Genomic DNA, 17,149 nt, shown 5'->3' on the forward strand with positions numbered 1-17,149 from the left:
ATGCTTTTTTGTTTGTCCACAGATCAGATATGTCGTCAATGACAAGTGGTTTGAAGATCTGTTAGAAGGGCTAGAGAAAATCACCTGGAAAACATTCAAGAATGTCATTGAGAATTTTCTTGGCAACTACAGAGCTATATCCAGCTGGTTGACAAACTTCTTACAGCATACAAGACCATGAAGTGCAACATGTCACCAAAGATTCATTTTCTGCATTTACATTTGGACTTTTTTCCTGAGAATCTCAAAGTCCAGTGAGTAACAACTATGCTGAAAGGTTTCACCAAGATAATGCCACAATGGAAAAATGTTAACTTGGCAACTAGAATCCATCAAGGACTATTGTTGGACACTGCAGCGAGATGCATCACACACTGAGTACAAACAAAAATCAGCAGCAAAACACTTTTAGCCCTCATATAGTATATCTGAAACATGATGCAATTAAATACCTTGTAGTCATTAAAAGTTAGTTTCATATTTTTAAAGTTTCCTATGTGATACAATCATTCTAAAATTATATTTCTATTCAGTTTGAAAGAGTCTATCATAATCACCAGGAGTCTTTCAGGAAGCAAAACCTTTGGGGAAAAAAGTGTTGTCTAGTGAATTATTCTTTGAATGTGCCATGCATAGAACAAAAATTTTCAATCTACTTCTGTGTTGTCTGCTTATAAGATGAAATGAGATTAAATTCTTATATGAAACATTGATTAAAAATAATTGCATACCTGAAACACTGTAGCTAGCCCTCCTAAACACTTATGCACAAAAAGTGGGATTTATTGGAATCTCTTTAAATTGGGCTGAAGGAAGAACATTTAAATAGATTACATTAGAGGCCTTATTTTGATTTTTTGAGTACCCAAGCCAATCCAAATCATTCCTCAATAATATACAGCCTGCCTCCAATTTCCCTCAGCTACCCATCTTCTTTTGCATCTCTGCTTGTTGGGTGACCCTGTAGCCGAGTGGCAAAAAGTCTTGGGTCTGGTTGCCATGTCTTATGAAGCTGAAATTGCTTTAGCCTAATTCTAGTTGCTCTCATCATCTTTCACTCCGAAATCCCTGATACCTTGCCGTCTGCCATTCCAGTTCACCTTCACTGCTTTTACTTGGTTTTGTGTTATTAAAAAAAGGTAAAGCCATGCCTTGGGTCAAACTGCGTCAAATAGAACTCTACAAAGAGCTCCTGAGTAGGTCTATGGCTGGCTTCATGCTATGAAATAAAAATATTGATTTTGGCTACTTCCCACCCTTCCCTTTTAATAGCATGAAGCCAGCCCCAGACTGCCCTAGAAACTAGACTGAGAATGCCTCATTTTAAGCCTGAGGAGAATGGTGAAGAAAACTAGGTAGAATGAAGAATGGCAAGAGTCCAAAAGATGGGGAGATATAGGATGGGTAGTGGGAATTGTACTGCTTCTGGAGTTTTAAGTCAGATAGGCTGCTAATCATGTGACCAAGGAAGCATTTTTATAGCATTAATTTTGGATATGGATCAAAAGGCTGTCATAACTTTGAACAATTGCTGAACAAATGGTTCTAAATCAAGGACCACATGCACCGTCCAAATTTTCCTACTACTTGAAGCCGTTGATACTTAGCATTTAGTATCCCTTTGTAATCCAGTGGTCCACTTATGGTTTCAAACCAAACATATTTGAAAACAATATACTCTATGAATAATTGTGTAAATGCAAATTAGAAAGCAATTCTATTTTTTTCCAGGTAGTCTGAAAACTATTCCAGAGAATTAAAACACCAGTCCAACGCTAAAACTAGTTGAATAAAAAATTGAACATATATTACTTTGAGCTTCTATTTTAGTTTGCTTTGATTTCTGTGAGATAGTTTTGAAACATTAATAAAATAGTCTCTAAAATTTAAACTATATACTCAAAAATTTAAATGATAGATTTTCTTTTATACATAGTTGAACAACTATTCAACAGTATCAACTGATCCATTATTTTTGCATTAAACATTCAACTGCCATTGAGATATTGTTTGCATCATGTACAAGAAATGCCCTTAATTCATAAAGGATTGGTAATATAAAGTGTTGTGTACTGTCAACTGTTATATGATATGAATAACTATTGTGATTGTGAAAACATATAAAAGTATTTATAGTTGCTACTGCTACTGCTAATTCTTTCCCTACTTTTCATGGACTGAGTATAAGCATTTGTAAATTTAAAATTAAAAAGAATTATAGCATGTAATAACAATTTTAAATATAAAAGTATGTTACATGTATGTGTATGATCTTATATTTCTGGCAGTTCTATCCTTTAAGCAGTTAACATATATTACTCTAAAAATATTTCTCAATAAAGAAATGTAAAAAATCAGGGCCTAGACCAGTTTGACAATGAAAACAGCTACTACTTGTTTCATCCTTCAGGCAAGTGCTGTTTTATAGACTGATAAATGAAGAAGCCTATAAAGAAAATATGGAGAGATAAGCTATATTATCTTAGCTGTTTTTCCACATCTGTAAGTCAATGAATTAGGAAGCAAATATAACTTTATACAGCACTTTTCCATTACATATTTATTAAATTATTTATTTATTAAAGCTGGATTCCAAGTTGTTACAAGTGTGTTTGTGGAATTATAGATATTATATGATAGTTAATGTTGATAAACATGCTATAAATGTTGCGCATGTGGATTATTTATAATTCAAGGTGATGGCAAATATATCAAATGTAAGGAAATTAGAGAAAAAAGAGTGAGGCAATCAAAGCAAGAAACATTATAAAGAATCTGTGCTGAATTTATTTTATTTATTTAAATTTATTTATTTATTTATTTTGGAAGGATAGAAAGTTTGCAAGATACCATTTGTGGAATCACCACTTTACAACTCTTGTCTTTTGCAGTCTCCCTCTGCACCCAATCCATACCATGTCACAAAAAATATTGCCAGGCATAAAAACAATGGTACTTCTTTTCTTTGTCCACATCAGTGTGTGTGTCTCCCTTTCTGCATTTTTATAAAATCAAAGTGAAATATGTATATTTTAAGTCAAGTAAAATTGGTCTTATTTTTTAAAAATACCAATTTATTACAATCTCTAAAATTGGCCTTTTAAAAAATCAAAACAAATAGAAAGTAGAGGCTGGACAGTAGTAAAAATATGAAATGGAATGCCATCAGTGAAAAGATATAGTATAGATAATACTATACCTGGCATCAATCTTATGTAGATCAAGTGATCCTTGAGATAAATTAGGCCCACATTATCTGGGACTTAAAATTAAATTCAGTACTTCAAAATGGTATAAAATTGAGTGCAGCTAACATAGCAATAGATGAATAAATTCCATTATTAAAACCCAAACATTTATTTTGGATGGAGTGTTTGCAATCTTTTGAAAGTCTGTTTCACATATAGCTCAGCGCTTTAAGTGGAAGATTCCAGAACTATCTAGGCTATCTCTAAAATAGTACACTATTGTGCACTGCCCAGAAAATGGAGATGGGTGGCTATATCAATTTGATGGATAACTATTTATCAAACCTGATATTTTGAACAATTGATAGCACCCCTAACGATAACACAGCATCGGGTAATTAATATCAAATCAATATAATTCTTTACAGTAAGTACAACCCCCACTCAACTAGGGAGACAATCCCTATCTGAATTTTCCATCCTATCTGAATTTTCTTAATTTGCAAATATCTAACCTACTGCTACTTATTTACTGAGCTCCTCATCCAGATCTGAAGTGTACTGTTCCCTATATTTGAATTAAACTTCACTCCAATACTCAGATTAATTCAAATAACGTATTTTACTGGCTTTAAGGAATTAGCAGTATAGTACAACATTTCTATATGACTTTCAATGAGAATGTCAGTTACAAAACAATGAAAACCACAATGTACTCTTGCTTGAAAGAGGCTTTTCATACTATCACAACTTCCAATTCCATAGGATTTTTCTCCAACTTGGTGCTCAACAGATAAGTTTAATATTAAACTGGGGAAAAAATCTTATTTTGTAGGAATAATGGCTTTTAAGCTTGATTACTTTTCTTCAACCATAATTTACATATTTTCTATCTTAGTATGCTAATATACAGGATTTAATCCTAGAAATTAAAATATTTACATCTATCTTACATAAATAAAATGTACGATAGAGGAAGCTGGACACTGGTGCTTAGACAAAGTTTAAATCTGTAGTGAAATGAATACTGAACACATATTAATGGCTAAACTTTTTATTTTTCCTTCTGCGATGTCATTTTTTCCCATTTTCTCTTTTTTATTTTGTTCTTACAGAACTGTTTTAATGATAGAATATCAGAAGCTTGGTCATTTGCAGAAGGCTTTCAAAATTAGGCTAAAGAGTACTAAAATAACAAAATGTATGAAGGTATCTACTCAAAAGCTCAAAAGACTGGAGATATGATCCTGCAGTGCTTAAGCAAAGGTCAATGTATGATACTCTGCACTTCAAACCTAATTTGCAAAAACACAAAATAATCCTTTGAATAAGCAGCTATTTGCTGCTCATTTATTCTGCAAATAGCTAACCATCTTTAGGTCCCAAACTTGTCAGGGTACATAATAAATGCTGCATAGACACATGAGCATTTTTTTTAGTGTTATATGTTGTAGGTTGCTTTACACATAGTGGCAAGAAATATTCTTGTACACTTCATATGTACTGCAACCATTAAAACATGTTCATATATGTCTTAAAAGCCATAATAAAGAAACTTTTCTTATAAAAAAAGGTAAAATGCAATTTTAATTACACTGATGGTGAAAAAGTGCTAAATAAAACATAAAATATGTAAGACAGCCCAATACATAGAGTATATACAAAGATGCTTTTGTTTCATATAAGTGAAATCATTCATTAGTGATTCTTTATTAATTAATTCCTTAGGACTGTTAGTAAAAGTTTATATAAAGCTAAATCTTTCACTCAAAATCTCAGATTCCATATAAATCTGTTTCTTACTTTTGGATATGTTGAAAATGGAAAATTAGTAGGCAATGGCAAGTCTTCTTAATAACTTTAAATAACATGATTTTATATCCATCTCACACAGAGGATTATCTTTCTCTGTCCATTATATTTGTGCATAAAATTATACAAGAAGACAACATTGAAACATTAGCATTATTACAATTCTATACTTAATTGAACTGAAACCAGTGATACAAGCATGCAAAATGGAATACAATTCTTTCCCAGTGATACTAACCCAATGATACTTGGCATGTAAAAATTCTCACCTAGATTTGTGGGAAGTATGATTGCTTGATTACTATACTCTTCCAGAATCGCTAGTAGGCAGGTGGCATACAAATTGAATAAATTAATAAAATACCTAAGCCCAATGAAATTAATATTCTATTTTCATATTAAAGCTGTTTGCAGAGTGATTCCTAATGTGTGATATGCAGGTGCATATCACGAATCTAGAAAACAATATATGTGGGACAAAAGGCAAATCATTGAAACTTTAAGTTTTTTAAATTTTCTGCAAATGATAATTATAATTCCTATAAATGTTCACATGTCCATTTAGAGAAAAATTATCCTTCTGCTTTATCATGGTTAAGACCAAAAGTATTTGTCAAAATGAACTGAAAATATTAAAGATTGAGAATTATTGGTTTAGTAGATTTTCAGGTTACCTTTTAATGTAATGAAACTGATATAAAGGAAATATGTTTTTCATTTCTCATTGCATCATATCTATATCTCTGGACAAACTGGAACTAGAATGTAATAATATGTGCCAAAATATGTTTTCTGGAACTTATTTCTAAGTAACATGCGTATCAAATATGCATAGCATCAGACTATCAATCTGCACTGTCTTTAAAATCAGCATATAATGACTACCCAGGCATATTAGCTATATTTATTTCTGATGCTTGTATCACAATATTTCATTGGAAACCATTGAATTACCGGCATACTTCCATTTACACACAAAACTGGATAAGACCTTATCAAATGTAAAGAATATAATTCCATGGCCCCAAATGAATGTTCTTGTACAATAAAAATTGCAAGCATCATTTTTGTTTCTATCTCCTAAAAGTAATAGTTATTGATTCTTACATAGTAACCACAAATATACTCGGGTCAAAGTCTCTAGTAGACATATACGTTTTCTAAATACAAATGTTCTATCTACATAAACATTCCGAAGAAAACAGGGAATATATCCTACATCTTGATTCCTGAAGATTCAACATTTGTTTGGCTAAAACATCCATTTATTTCAATAACATTAAGAAATGTTCATTTAAAGTTGGTATGTTAAACATAAAAATTAAGTAATTATTCAAACGTAAAAACTACTTTCTAGAAGCTGAACAATCAATAGTGTCAGAATCAAGAGAAAAAGATCAAGCTGTAAATCAGGAAGTTCCAAGTGCAAATCTGTCTCCAAAATGAATTAGGTGTCCCTTAGTCTCAAGCTACAACATAAGAATAAAAACATTGTCTTATTTTACAGATTTGTAAAAGGGTTTACTGAAATAAAATATATTAATTCTTTTGTTAATTTTAAACTAATATCGCACACATGCTTTTTCATATGAGAATATTTCCGGATCAGTATGTTTGGTTTAGCATATAAACTAATTATGCTTTTCTATCTTTAAAGTCAAAATAGTTTTTCTTTTTATTATGAAAGACACTAACACTTGCATAGTCAGTAAGGGAATTCATATTGCTCTGAAACTTAATCTAACAACTTTGTGGTGTGATTCATGATGGTATAACCATTTGAAATTTTTTATCTGCATGGTATATCTTAAAAGAAAAACCTAGGAAAGATAACTGGTCAATTGAATGAGAAATCAAACAGATTGGTAGTAGAAACTACGTAAGTAAATTTTGGACAATTGTTTATGTTATGGAAATCAGAATGAATTAATGAAGGGACTATATTGTTCATCCTAATAATGATCAAGATTACATTTCCTTCAAAAAATAAGTGTGGGGGAGTTGAATCTAAAAGTACACCAAAGTAATTTTTGATTGAAAATATTTATCCACATAGAATAATACTATAATTAAATTGAAATTATAATTTATTGCATTATGTTTTTTCTATCTTAAAATCTAATACAAGTGCATTTTAATTTGCACATTTCTCACATAAACCTCAACAGTGGGAATGAATTCAATTTTTTTTTAGCAACTTGAATCATTTTCATCCATTATGCAAAAGATGTATATTTAATATTATATAGGTAGATTTGTTAAATTAAATTTCTGTATAGTAACTCTTTACTTTTATAACATTTCAAAATTCACCTACTTTTTATGTATCATAAAAATTAAACCTGGGAATGGTTTTATGATCTCCATTAACTATTATAATAAACATGTTTCTCTGATAAAAAATTTCAAAGCAGGTTTGATATTAAAATTGAATGAATATTCAACTTTTTCACAGACTACACTATCTTAAATGTTGATTGATGCTTAAAATATAGTACATCAATGTAAAAATATGAATTCTTATTTTTTCAAAATTCTAGTGGCAACTGTATGCAGAAATCTCAGTTCAACACTGCCTATTTACTGAATGTTATGCTAAGTACCTGTGAAAGGGGACACTCCTTGGCCAATGAACTCTGGTTCATATCCTTCAGTAAATCCTTCAGAGCATTTCTTACTGTTGTGTGAGACCATTGTTCAGGAGGCAAGTCTTCTAGTTTAGGGCAACTATTTGAGACATTGATTAGAAAAAGGATTATTACAGGATTGCATTCTGCTGCAGAACATTCCTTTAAGACAGACAGATTTCATTCTGTGCATCAAGCAGATGCATCTGGAGATTGCTCTCAGTCTCCTGATTGTTCCGATTAGTTAATTACTTTATACAACACATCTGCTGTATTGATGCATGAATTATACATCAGCTGCATGTGGCGACTATTTTTCCATGTTACTTCTACCTTCCTGCTCTGATGCGCTTGGTAAAACAATTTAAGGTGTAATGCCTTTTCACGACTGATCATGAAAAGAATTAATATATTAGCTTCCCCCCTCTTTTAGTTACAGCGAAATTTTAAAGCCTTGACTGCAACAATAAGAGTGAACAAGTCATTCTTTTTTCAAAATGCACACAGATGGTGCTGTTCATGATATGCAAAAATATTTTTCTCTTAAGTAAACTTTATGTAAAATGCCTTCTTGCAATGCATCATTTAATTGACTAAAATGCTATATACTTTTAATGAGATCCCAGGAAAAAAAAGCTATGAAACAGAACTATCTAAATATAAAATTTCTTACCATATTGTGGGCTAGTTTATTACCCCCACACTGCAGTAACAAAAGAATGTAGGTAGTATTTACAGATTTTTATGCTGAGTTAAGCAGATTTGGAGTAGTCACAATATATCAGATTCTGATTCTTACTCAGATTTCTGCTGTATGTGACATACCTGTGCAATTGGATTTTCAGTGTGACTACGTGATAAACATCCTGCAGCATGTCAGCTACAGTGGCATCAGGAGCATCTGTCACATAGGATAGAGGAACTGGGTTCCATTTCCCAACCTGGATCAATCCTGCATCAAACAGAACGATTCCAGGAAAACTATGTCAACAATGTTAAGAAATTAAATAAAAGAATTTGTAAAATTACTTGTAAATAACTTTCCTCTTTTAATGAAATTTAAAATCAATTCACTGTCTAATTTTCTTCTCTTGCACCAAGAATTGATAAACAGATACAGAAATCTATAGAAATCATAAACAGTACCCTACACCTTCTTACTCTTTTGCACACTAAAGATGTGCAAATTTCACAATAAAAGAGAGGCTTAGTAGTACAATAAAGTTAATTTTTAACTGCTCATCTATTGAAAAATGCTTTATATTTATATATCGTTAATGTTGCCTCTTTCACTGAAACTATTTAAAAAGTGCTATCATACCTCAATGTTTCCTATGAATAAAATAAATAGGTATAAAAATGGAACTAAGCAAAATTTGAAGGATGTATTACTGTTACATATACATCAACTAGATTTTGCATTCTTAACATTCCTGAAACCAAGGAAAATTGTGTTTCAGTGTCCCCATTAATAAATACAAATTATTTTGTAATTTATCATGACATTTACCTTTTGCTTGGGCAGCAGAGCTATGAGAATATCCAAGTGATAATAATGCCATTTCAATTAGCTGGTTGAATAACATGTCCTTCCTTACTAAAACAAATTCTGCATGTTCTTCCTTGCAATCATACTCAATGGAATTTTCATAATGTTCCACAACACAGAAAACTGGAAGCATGGTTCCTATAAGATAACAATGTTCAGAAATAACATTTGCACAGTCCTTACATATACTTTCTGAGTGCACTACTAAAGAATTATTACAGAGCTGAACAAACGCCAACTCTAGTTTTTGCAAGGTATGAAAAATCACACGAACACATTTAATAAAGAGTGAAAAAGTGAAAAGGGTTTTGATCCGTTGAGGAATTTAATACTGAATTATATAAAAAGATTGCTTGCAGAGGTATAATCCTGATTGTCCATAACTTGTATGATTACTTGTGAAAAGTACTACTTAAGTACTGCTACTTAAACATACATTGCAGAAAACTTCAGAACAAGTCACTGTGATGCAATTTACATAATTCTATTTACAATAAAAATTGTTGACAGTACACAAACTAATATAGAAAATTACTGCAATAGCAGTACTCATAAAATATCATCTTAATCTCGTTTTTCTTCAGATTTTTATATTTAAAAATAGTTTTAAAAATCATCTAATCTTAGCAAATTGTATAGTTTGGAATAAGAAGAGAAAACTGAATATAGAAGATGTTTTGGAAAGCTAATTACTGTAAATTTATTGAAGTCCAAAATTGCACGTGTGCGCACACATACACACATACCATGCTTTAGACCTATGATTTATATTGAATTCAACAGGTTTATTTCTAAATAGATACAGTATGACTTACATGGATATTCTTTATTTTTTTAATAAAGTGCTCTGCTCTATCTATATTTCCAGAATATTCTAATATAAATTTCAAGGAACCATTCACACAAAAGTTTATGCTTCTGCATAATGAGATATTATTCTCTCTACATTTTAGGCAGACTCTTGCAAATCCACTTCTCTATGCTTTCTTACAAAACAAGCTCAAATTTGCTAGTTTGTTAAACAAACTCAGCATGGACCACAATTCTAAATGCTTGCCAATATTTTACATCTCATACATTAATGTCAGAAAAAAAAAATCTCCAGACAAATATCACAATATAAATTGGTAACTTATTCCTTCATTTCTTTTTAGAGTTTGATAAACTCTCCCTATCAAAATCAGAACACAGCATTGAGGCTAGGAATTTAAAATTATCAGATTAGAAGTCTAACTGTAGAATATTCACAAATTCTCTTCATACTTCATATTCATATTTCAGAAATACAATAATATATCTGTTTACCTTATCTTTTTCTCATACTGACCTCAAAACAAGAGAAAAATAAATTACTAAAACTAAAAAAAAGCAAGGTCTGTGAAATATATCTCATCTAAAAATGAGAATCTTCCCCCATTAGGATAAGTATGCTATATTTCTATATGATACTGTGATGGCAAAGCTTCCTTGTTTAGCATAGCTTGCCAGATTGCTGATCACTCAAGTACTTAGCAAGACAGTGCAGAAACTTTATAACCTTCTAGTATTAAAGGGGAAAGTACTGGTCAGTGTTCAATGCTAAAAATATAGTATGATTTAAACCTGAAAGCAATGTCAGAGGATTTGCTGAAGGTTTATGGGTCTATATAAACAGAGTGTCTGCCATAAGGAGCAGAGAAGTCTGTTGAATCCCTGTCTAAAACTGTCCTGGCATTAAAGTTTGCTGTGCAAATATCACATAATACCAGACACAGCTGAAAACTCCTATTTAGGAATTTATGGAACTTATATGTTTACAGGCGTCAGAAAGTCCTTTTTACATAGCCCCAGTGCTTCAAAGTACAATATTAATGCACTCTGTTTAAAAAGCAGCAATAAATTATATTTTTAATGCCTTACCCTTGGCTTTCTTAAGATGCATACATTCTTGGCAAACAATCAATAAATAGGGTAATCATGAGCAGAGGCCAAAGAATTTGCTGAAGTGCTGTTTTTCCATTTTTAATAGATACAGATCTAAACAATACGGACTGCTGTGTCTGTTCATTCTAAGATCAATATATTCTTTGTTTTCGCCAATCCAAGGAAAAAGTAAATGATTGTATGATAAATGTTATGCATCGGAATGGAAGCCACTCTAACTTGGTATTTTTAATTGTTTTAGTGTAGCAATTCCAAGAAATTTGACTTAGAAACATGCAATAATAATACTGAGGAAAGAAACATTGAATGAATTTGAAATTATATGTTGCATTTTGATTAAATTATGAGTGCTGTTTATGATCCAAAAAGATCATGCATATTATTAATTTTACTTTAACAGAACTGTAATACAAACAACCACCATGGACACACACATACTGCATCAGTCACTGGCTCTAAAAGCGTTTTTTTCTTGTGTGAGAATGTCTAATTACAGAAAACCAGTCACTGAACAATATGACACCCAAGTTGTTCATTGCTCAGTAATGAATTGTACTTAAGGAAATAAAGTGCGAAAAAATTGTCATCATAAAGGAGTTTTCCACAGAACACCAAACAAGCTTTACATTACTTTCTTGAAGCCAACTAGCAAATGCTTCAGAAATGTTGATCTTCCAATTTTGGATTTTTGTCAAGAGATAGAAGTATAAATCTGGCTTTTTCAAGAACCTTCGTATTTATTCACGTTATAAAGTATTTTGACAATACCACACAGATGTCTACAAAATGAGTGTATAGGAAGACTGACCTTGATTAATAGCATTATTTGTTTTCACTGAGAAAAATAATATCAAATTATAACATTTTTTTCCTATTAAAAAGACTCCACCCTGTAAAACAAGATATGTTCCACCCAGGCATACAGTTCAGCTTTCCAAGTACCATTTCTATCAGATTTAAGAATGCAATATTTGTTGAATAAAAATGCCATAGTGAGGTACAAATTATACACAAACCTGAAGGTAGGTTTCTTCTAAGACAATATATATATAATTTAAAAATTAATGTTTTATATTATTATAGTGTTACCTTTTCTAATTTGTGTTTTCATCAGGTGTCCAGAGTGTTTTAAAGGCACTCCTTGCATTTTAGATCCTGTACTTCCAAGTCTTCCTCTTCCTAATGGGCTCCCATTCTGTTCCAAGCGGGCAATTTTGGCTGGTGGACCCTTCGGATCACTTACATTGTTAGACATTTCTGAATGTTCTTTCCCCTGAGTTGTCTCGTTCAAATGATCCATACTCAGTCCCGCCTCTAAAGATCACCTGCCATGATTTGAAAAAAAAAATGTGTTGTATACGCGTGCGTAATTTAATGTAGGCAGCTTTGAACATGTACATAATACATCTGTATAGTATGTTCATATAATATTAACTGGCTTTTAAATAAAAATATATTTCTGGGAAAGTTGTTTAACTATCAAACCTACCAGAACATTTCAATATGCGTATATATTTTTCTACTCATATATAATAAAGCTCATTATATACCTGTATATATGGGATTTATATTTTATATATATCATTAGTGAGAACTGCACATACATTTAGTAGCATTCAGAGTAATATATTTCTTATTTATAACATCTAAGATTATAAGCTTAATGATTTATACGCTTAGTATGATTTCCTCAAATTAGTAAAATATTTCACTTTAATAAATAGAAATCTTGGATTGTTTAATTTCTCAGGAAATAAAGGATTAGAAATTTAACTAGGCATGTAATAGATTAAGCTAGGAATATGAAGCTTCCTTTGTGTGCATCTTTTTTTATAAAAAAGTTTCATATATTAAGTTAGAATTTATAAAATGAATTGTTCTATCATTAAAGGCAACTCAGCATCAGTTAAGATTAAACACTTATTTTCCTATAGCAACATGTAAAATTCTAAGTCACTTAATGTTACTATATAACTACCCCATGTGGAAATCTCCTTAAGCCCTTCTAACTTTCTTGGGTATCAAGTTGGAAATCTTTCAAACCTTTTACACTATTTGAACACTGACAACTTTGTATTATCAAACTAAACAAAAGCTCTTAGCCTAACTACTATCATTCAATATTGCTTTCAAATTCTTTACATTTTTTGATATGATTGTTTTTGTAATACAGCACATGCACAGTAACTATTAACTACTGTAAAACAAAAACACAAAAGTACTTTTAATTATTGAAAATTATATTAATACATTTATCTATGTTATTGTGAACATATATTTGTTTTACAATAGAAGGTCTGCTACCTTTTTAAAGATTGAATCACAGTACCTATTTTATTATATATGTGGTATGAACTCTAGGCACAGGTGACTAGTCATTTATGAAGCAATACTTAAAAAATTAAGTATGAACACTATCCACTGTGAATGGGAAGGTTGAGGTTACTTTGAAGAAAAAATATTAAACCATTTACAAATAATGTTTTAATCTACATTTTAAAAAATCTCCTTTTTCAGCTCTGACAAGATTTTCATTTTAGTGATAATGCTATATATTCTCACTGCAAATTTGTTCCTTACTTAATCATATCTGCTTTGTCTTTCATTATAAAAAAGTAATGTTAATCTTAAGGGTTAGCTGTATCCTTAAAACTGCCAATTGAATAAATATAAAGTTTAGAATATAATGGTTATTTTTCCTTGCACTCTGGGGTGACATGCTGTGAACCAAAGGTTTACCATTGATTGTGGTCCCATCTGTTTTTGGTTATGAGTCTCATTAACAATAAATATGCCTATTTTAATCACTTTTTTAATCAAGATTATTCTTTTTCATTACATTAACTGCTATTTAACTCAACACTGCATATCTAAATTACTAACATCTACTGGGTCCTTGGTAGTACTTCATCAAAACATGGCTAACACCCAAGCTTTTCTTTCCTTAATTTGAAATTAGTTGAAGACAAAAATATTTTGAACTGAGAAATTACTACCACTTTTTTTACAAACACCAAATTTTTGTTTCCTTAGTTAACCCATATGCGTCTCCACTATTAAGTTCAGCTCCACACTGTTCAGCTTAATCATCTTGCAAAAAGAATATAATGTAAAAGAAATGGATGAAAAAGGTGCAAAAGAAAACCCCTCCACATAATTTACCAATTTAAACTTTTACATTCAAGGCTAAAGTTCAACAAAGCTTCCCTCCATCTGAAATACCAGTGAGATATACTCAACATGATTTCTCATGAAGAGTTAATTATTGTCTTTGGATATGATAGGGATAGGAGTTTCTGCTGGTTTCCTATTCAAGCATTTGTTCTATTCTATACGTTTTTAGAAAAAGATACACTACTGCATGTTTATACTGTTGATGGAGGATGGCATTTTAAATATTTTGTGAGTGGATTTCAGTTGTTTGCATATGGTTCTACAAGTAGAAGTGACTACTGTATCTTCAATACTTTGAGACTTAGCTCCCTCCCCTTTCTCTTTATCTCCTCCTCCTTTCTCTGATAAAACCCCTTAATCACATTTAAGAGAGGCTCTGTTCTTATCCATTCCATATGGCTGTGATAATCCAGGCCAAGCTTTCACTGTGACCTTTTAAAGAGACAAAGAAGCAAAACACTATCTAGAAACAGGAAGACTGCAGTTTGAGTGAAATTTCATAAAAAGACCTGAAACTCACCACTTCAAAACTTGACAGCATATAAATAATGGAAACAAAGGAGATTCCCTTTGTAGAACGATGTCTTGAAGATGATTTCTAAATCCCTTTTTGTAAAAAAACAAAACAAAACATAAAAACCCTAAAGGATACTTCCTTTCAAAAATTTTCTTAAAATAGTAAAAGGAAAATATATAAGCCAAATATAGCAGCTATTGGAGGGGACACAATAAAAGAAATCCAAAGAGAGAGAAAAAAGTACTAATAAATTTACAGAAACGTGGTGATTGCAATAATAGGGAATGAGAAAGGTAAATAATTATTATAATGCATAATAATTATATTTAAACAAACATAATGCTGACAATACTGAATCAAAACATTTTTTTTTTAAAAAGAGGAAAGTGAGATTAGGTATGACCTGCCTAAGTCTGAACAGAGGAAAAACGAGATAGCTTTTCTATTTGACTCTTTAGAAAGCAGAAAAGCTAGTGAGTTTTCTATTTATAATTATTTTTCTAATAAGCTATAACAATAAAAAATAGAAAATACAACTGAAGGCATGCCTCCTTCCCACAAAGAAAAAAAAAACTAACCCGAAAACTTTCTGCACATAGCTTTACGGAAAAGAAACAAAATAAAAATACTAAAAGCTACAGAAAAAGTAGAAACTAAAGATATAAACACTTAGTTTCACTATTGCGCTTGTTGTTTATTATTATTTGTAATGCATAGCAGCTCTTCTTTCTCATTTACCCGGAGAGACAGACAGACGGACGAACCGGGGCGGGGGGGGGGTAGGAACGGAAAGAAATACAATCAGCACCAAAAGTAAAACAAAAGCAAAATCCTTCATTTGAGAAAATTAAAAATAATATACTTAGGAAGAGTTAAGCAAAATCAAGGTTAGGGACAAGAGATGGGAAGTGAGAAAAGGGGAAATCAGGTTACCAAAAAAATAGTAATAAATTAATCCTGTGAGATTTCAAATTCTTGTTGTCTGTCGGCTGGCTATAACTGTTATTTAGGCCGGTTTGGTGGTGGTTGCTGGATGTTACAGGGTTGTGTGTCTGCGTGTGTGCGTGTGTGTGTGTGTGTGTGTGTCCGGGACGCAGCTTGGCTTGCTCGCTCTCGCCCTCTCTCACTCTCGCTTGCTCTGTCCCCATTAAATTATTAGTTGACTCATCACTCCTCCTCCTGCTCCTGCCGCCGCCGTCCCTTGCTCCTGCTCCTTCCTCTTTTCCTCTCCGCTATTGCTTTCTGCTGCCGCTTCTGCTGTTTCTGCTGCTGCTTCTTCTTCTTCTTCCTCCTCCTCCTCCTCCTCCTCATTTTAATACAAAATAACACGGAGGGCTACCGGCTTGCTTTTTTTTTTTAAGAGAGAGATACAGTTTAAGACAGTAGGAGGACGCAGCCTCCCTCCTGCTGCCTGGAGCTCTTCCCCGGCGGCCCCGGATCATTCGACGCGCCGTCCTGGGAGGGAGAGACAGACAAGCAGGAGGAGGTGGTGACGGCGTAAATCGATGCGCGGGGGAGGGTGTCGGGGGGGCTTGAGAGGATGGAAGAAAGGGCATCTTGAAGGGGTGGAAATGGGAATTGGATTAAAAAGGGGGCTGGAGGGTTAAGGCAGAAGGGGGAGGGGGTTAAAACCAGAAAGCCGGAGGTGGGGGGGAGGAGGCGAAGGGAGGGGTATAGAGAGCCGAGGGGGGTGCGATTTCCGGCACAGGGCGCGCAAGAATTTGTAATCAGCTTGATTAGAGTGAGGCGGCTGTGCATTTATTACACACAATACCCGGAATAACAGGGAGCAATGCGAACGAACGAGAGACGCCGCTGGCAGGGGCACTGGGCAATCGCGAAACGTATGCAGAGCGGTCTGCCGCCGGGTACGGGCCAAAACAGAAGCAGCAGTAGCGACTTCCTGATAAAGCTAGCGAGAGAGGGCGCTCAGGGGTTGAGAGGGCGACAAAGGGGAGAACCGAGGGACGGGCGAGGAAAAGCAAGCGTAAAGTCTCTATAAATCTCAAGTAGCCACGCAACATACATAGCTCCTTCTTCAGCACCAGCGGGACAGCAGCTATTGATAGCAACGGGATAGAGGTAACTCTCGCTAGTTGCCAAAGGCACTCCCGAGAAGTAGCGCACCTAACAAACTTAGAAACAAAGTGGGACTAGTAAGAAGTGGGCATCTGCCCAGGCAGAAAGATCTACAGAGATGGAGGGAAGAGAGAGCAGGTGCACATAATGCACAGGAGCATATGGTTGGCATTCAAAGTTTCTTAGCTAGGGAGAAACGGGATGGATCGTGCTATACTCTCCTGAGGAAAAGGGAGAATCATTTAATTGTCGCAGCTTGAAGTAATAATACAAATACACA

At 32.9% G+C, this 17,149-nt stretch overlaps 1 protein-coding gene across 3 annotated transcripts in view; it reads right to left on the reverse strand.

The window, feature by feature from the left end:
- SATB1 (SATB homeobox 1) overlaps positions 1-16,391 on the reverse strand; it is an 89,904-nt gene extending 73,513 nt beyond the window's left edge. For all 3 annotated transcript variants that reach the window (XM_032237088.1, XM_032237087.1, XM_032237086.1), the window contains exons 1-6: positions 15,724-16,391; positions 14,794-14,879; positions 12,189-12,424; positions 9,138-9,314; positions 8,453-8,579; positions 7,604-7,727 (exon numbers count right to left, since the gene is read on the reverse strand). In XM_032237088.1, coding sequence (XP_032092979.1) covers positions 7,604-7,727; positions 8,453-8,579; positions 9,138-9,314; positions 12,189-12,399 — 639 coding nt within the window. In that variant the 5' untranslated portion in view covers positions 12,400-12,424; positions 14,794-14,879; positions 15,724-16,391. The remainder of the gene's footprint in view (positions 1-7,603; positions 7,728-8,452; positions 8,580-9,137; positions 9,315-12,188; positions 12,425-14,793; positions 14,880-15,723) is intronic.
- Between the last annotated feature and the right edge of the window lie 758 nt (positions 16,392-17,149).

This window comes from Thamnophis elegans, chromosome Z (genome assembly GCF_009769535.1).
Source record: "Thamnophis elegans isolate rThaEle1 chromosome Z, rThaEle1.pri, whole genome shotgun sequence".
Taxonomy (NCBI): Eukaryota; Metazoa; Chordata; class Lepidosauria; order Squamata; family Colubridae; genus Thamnophis; species Thamnophis elegans.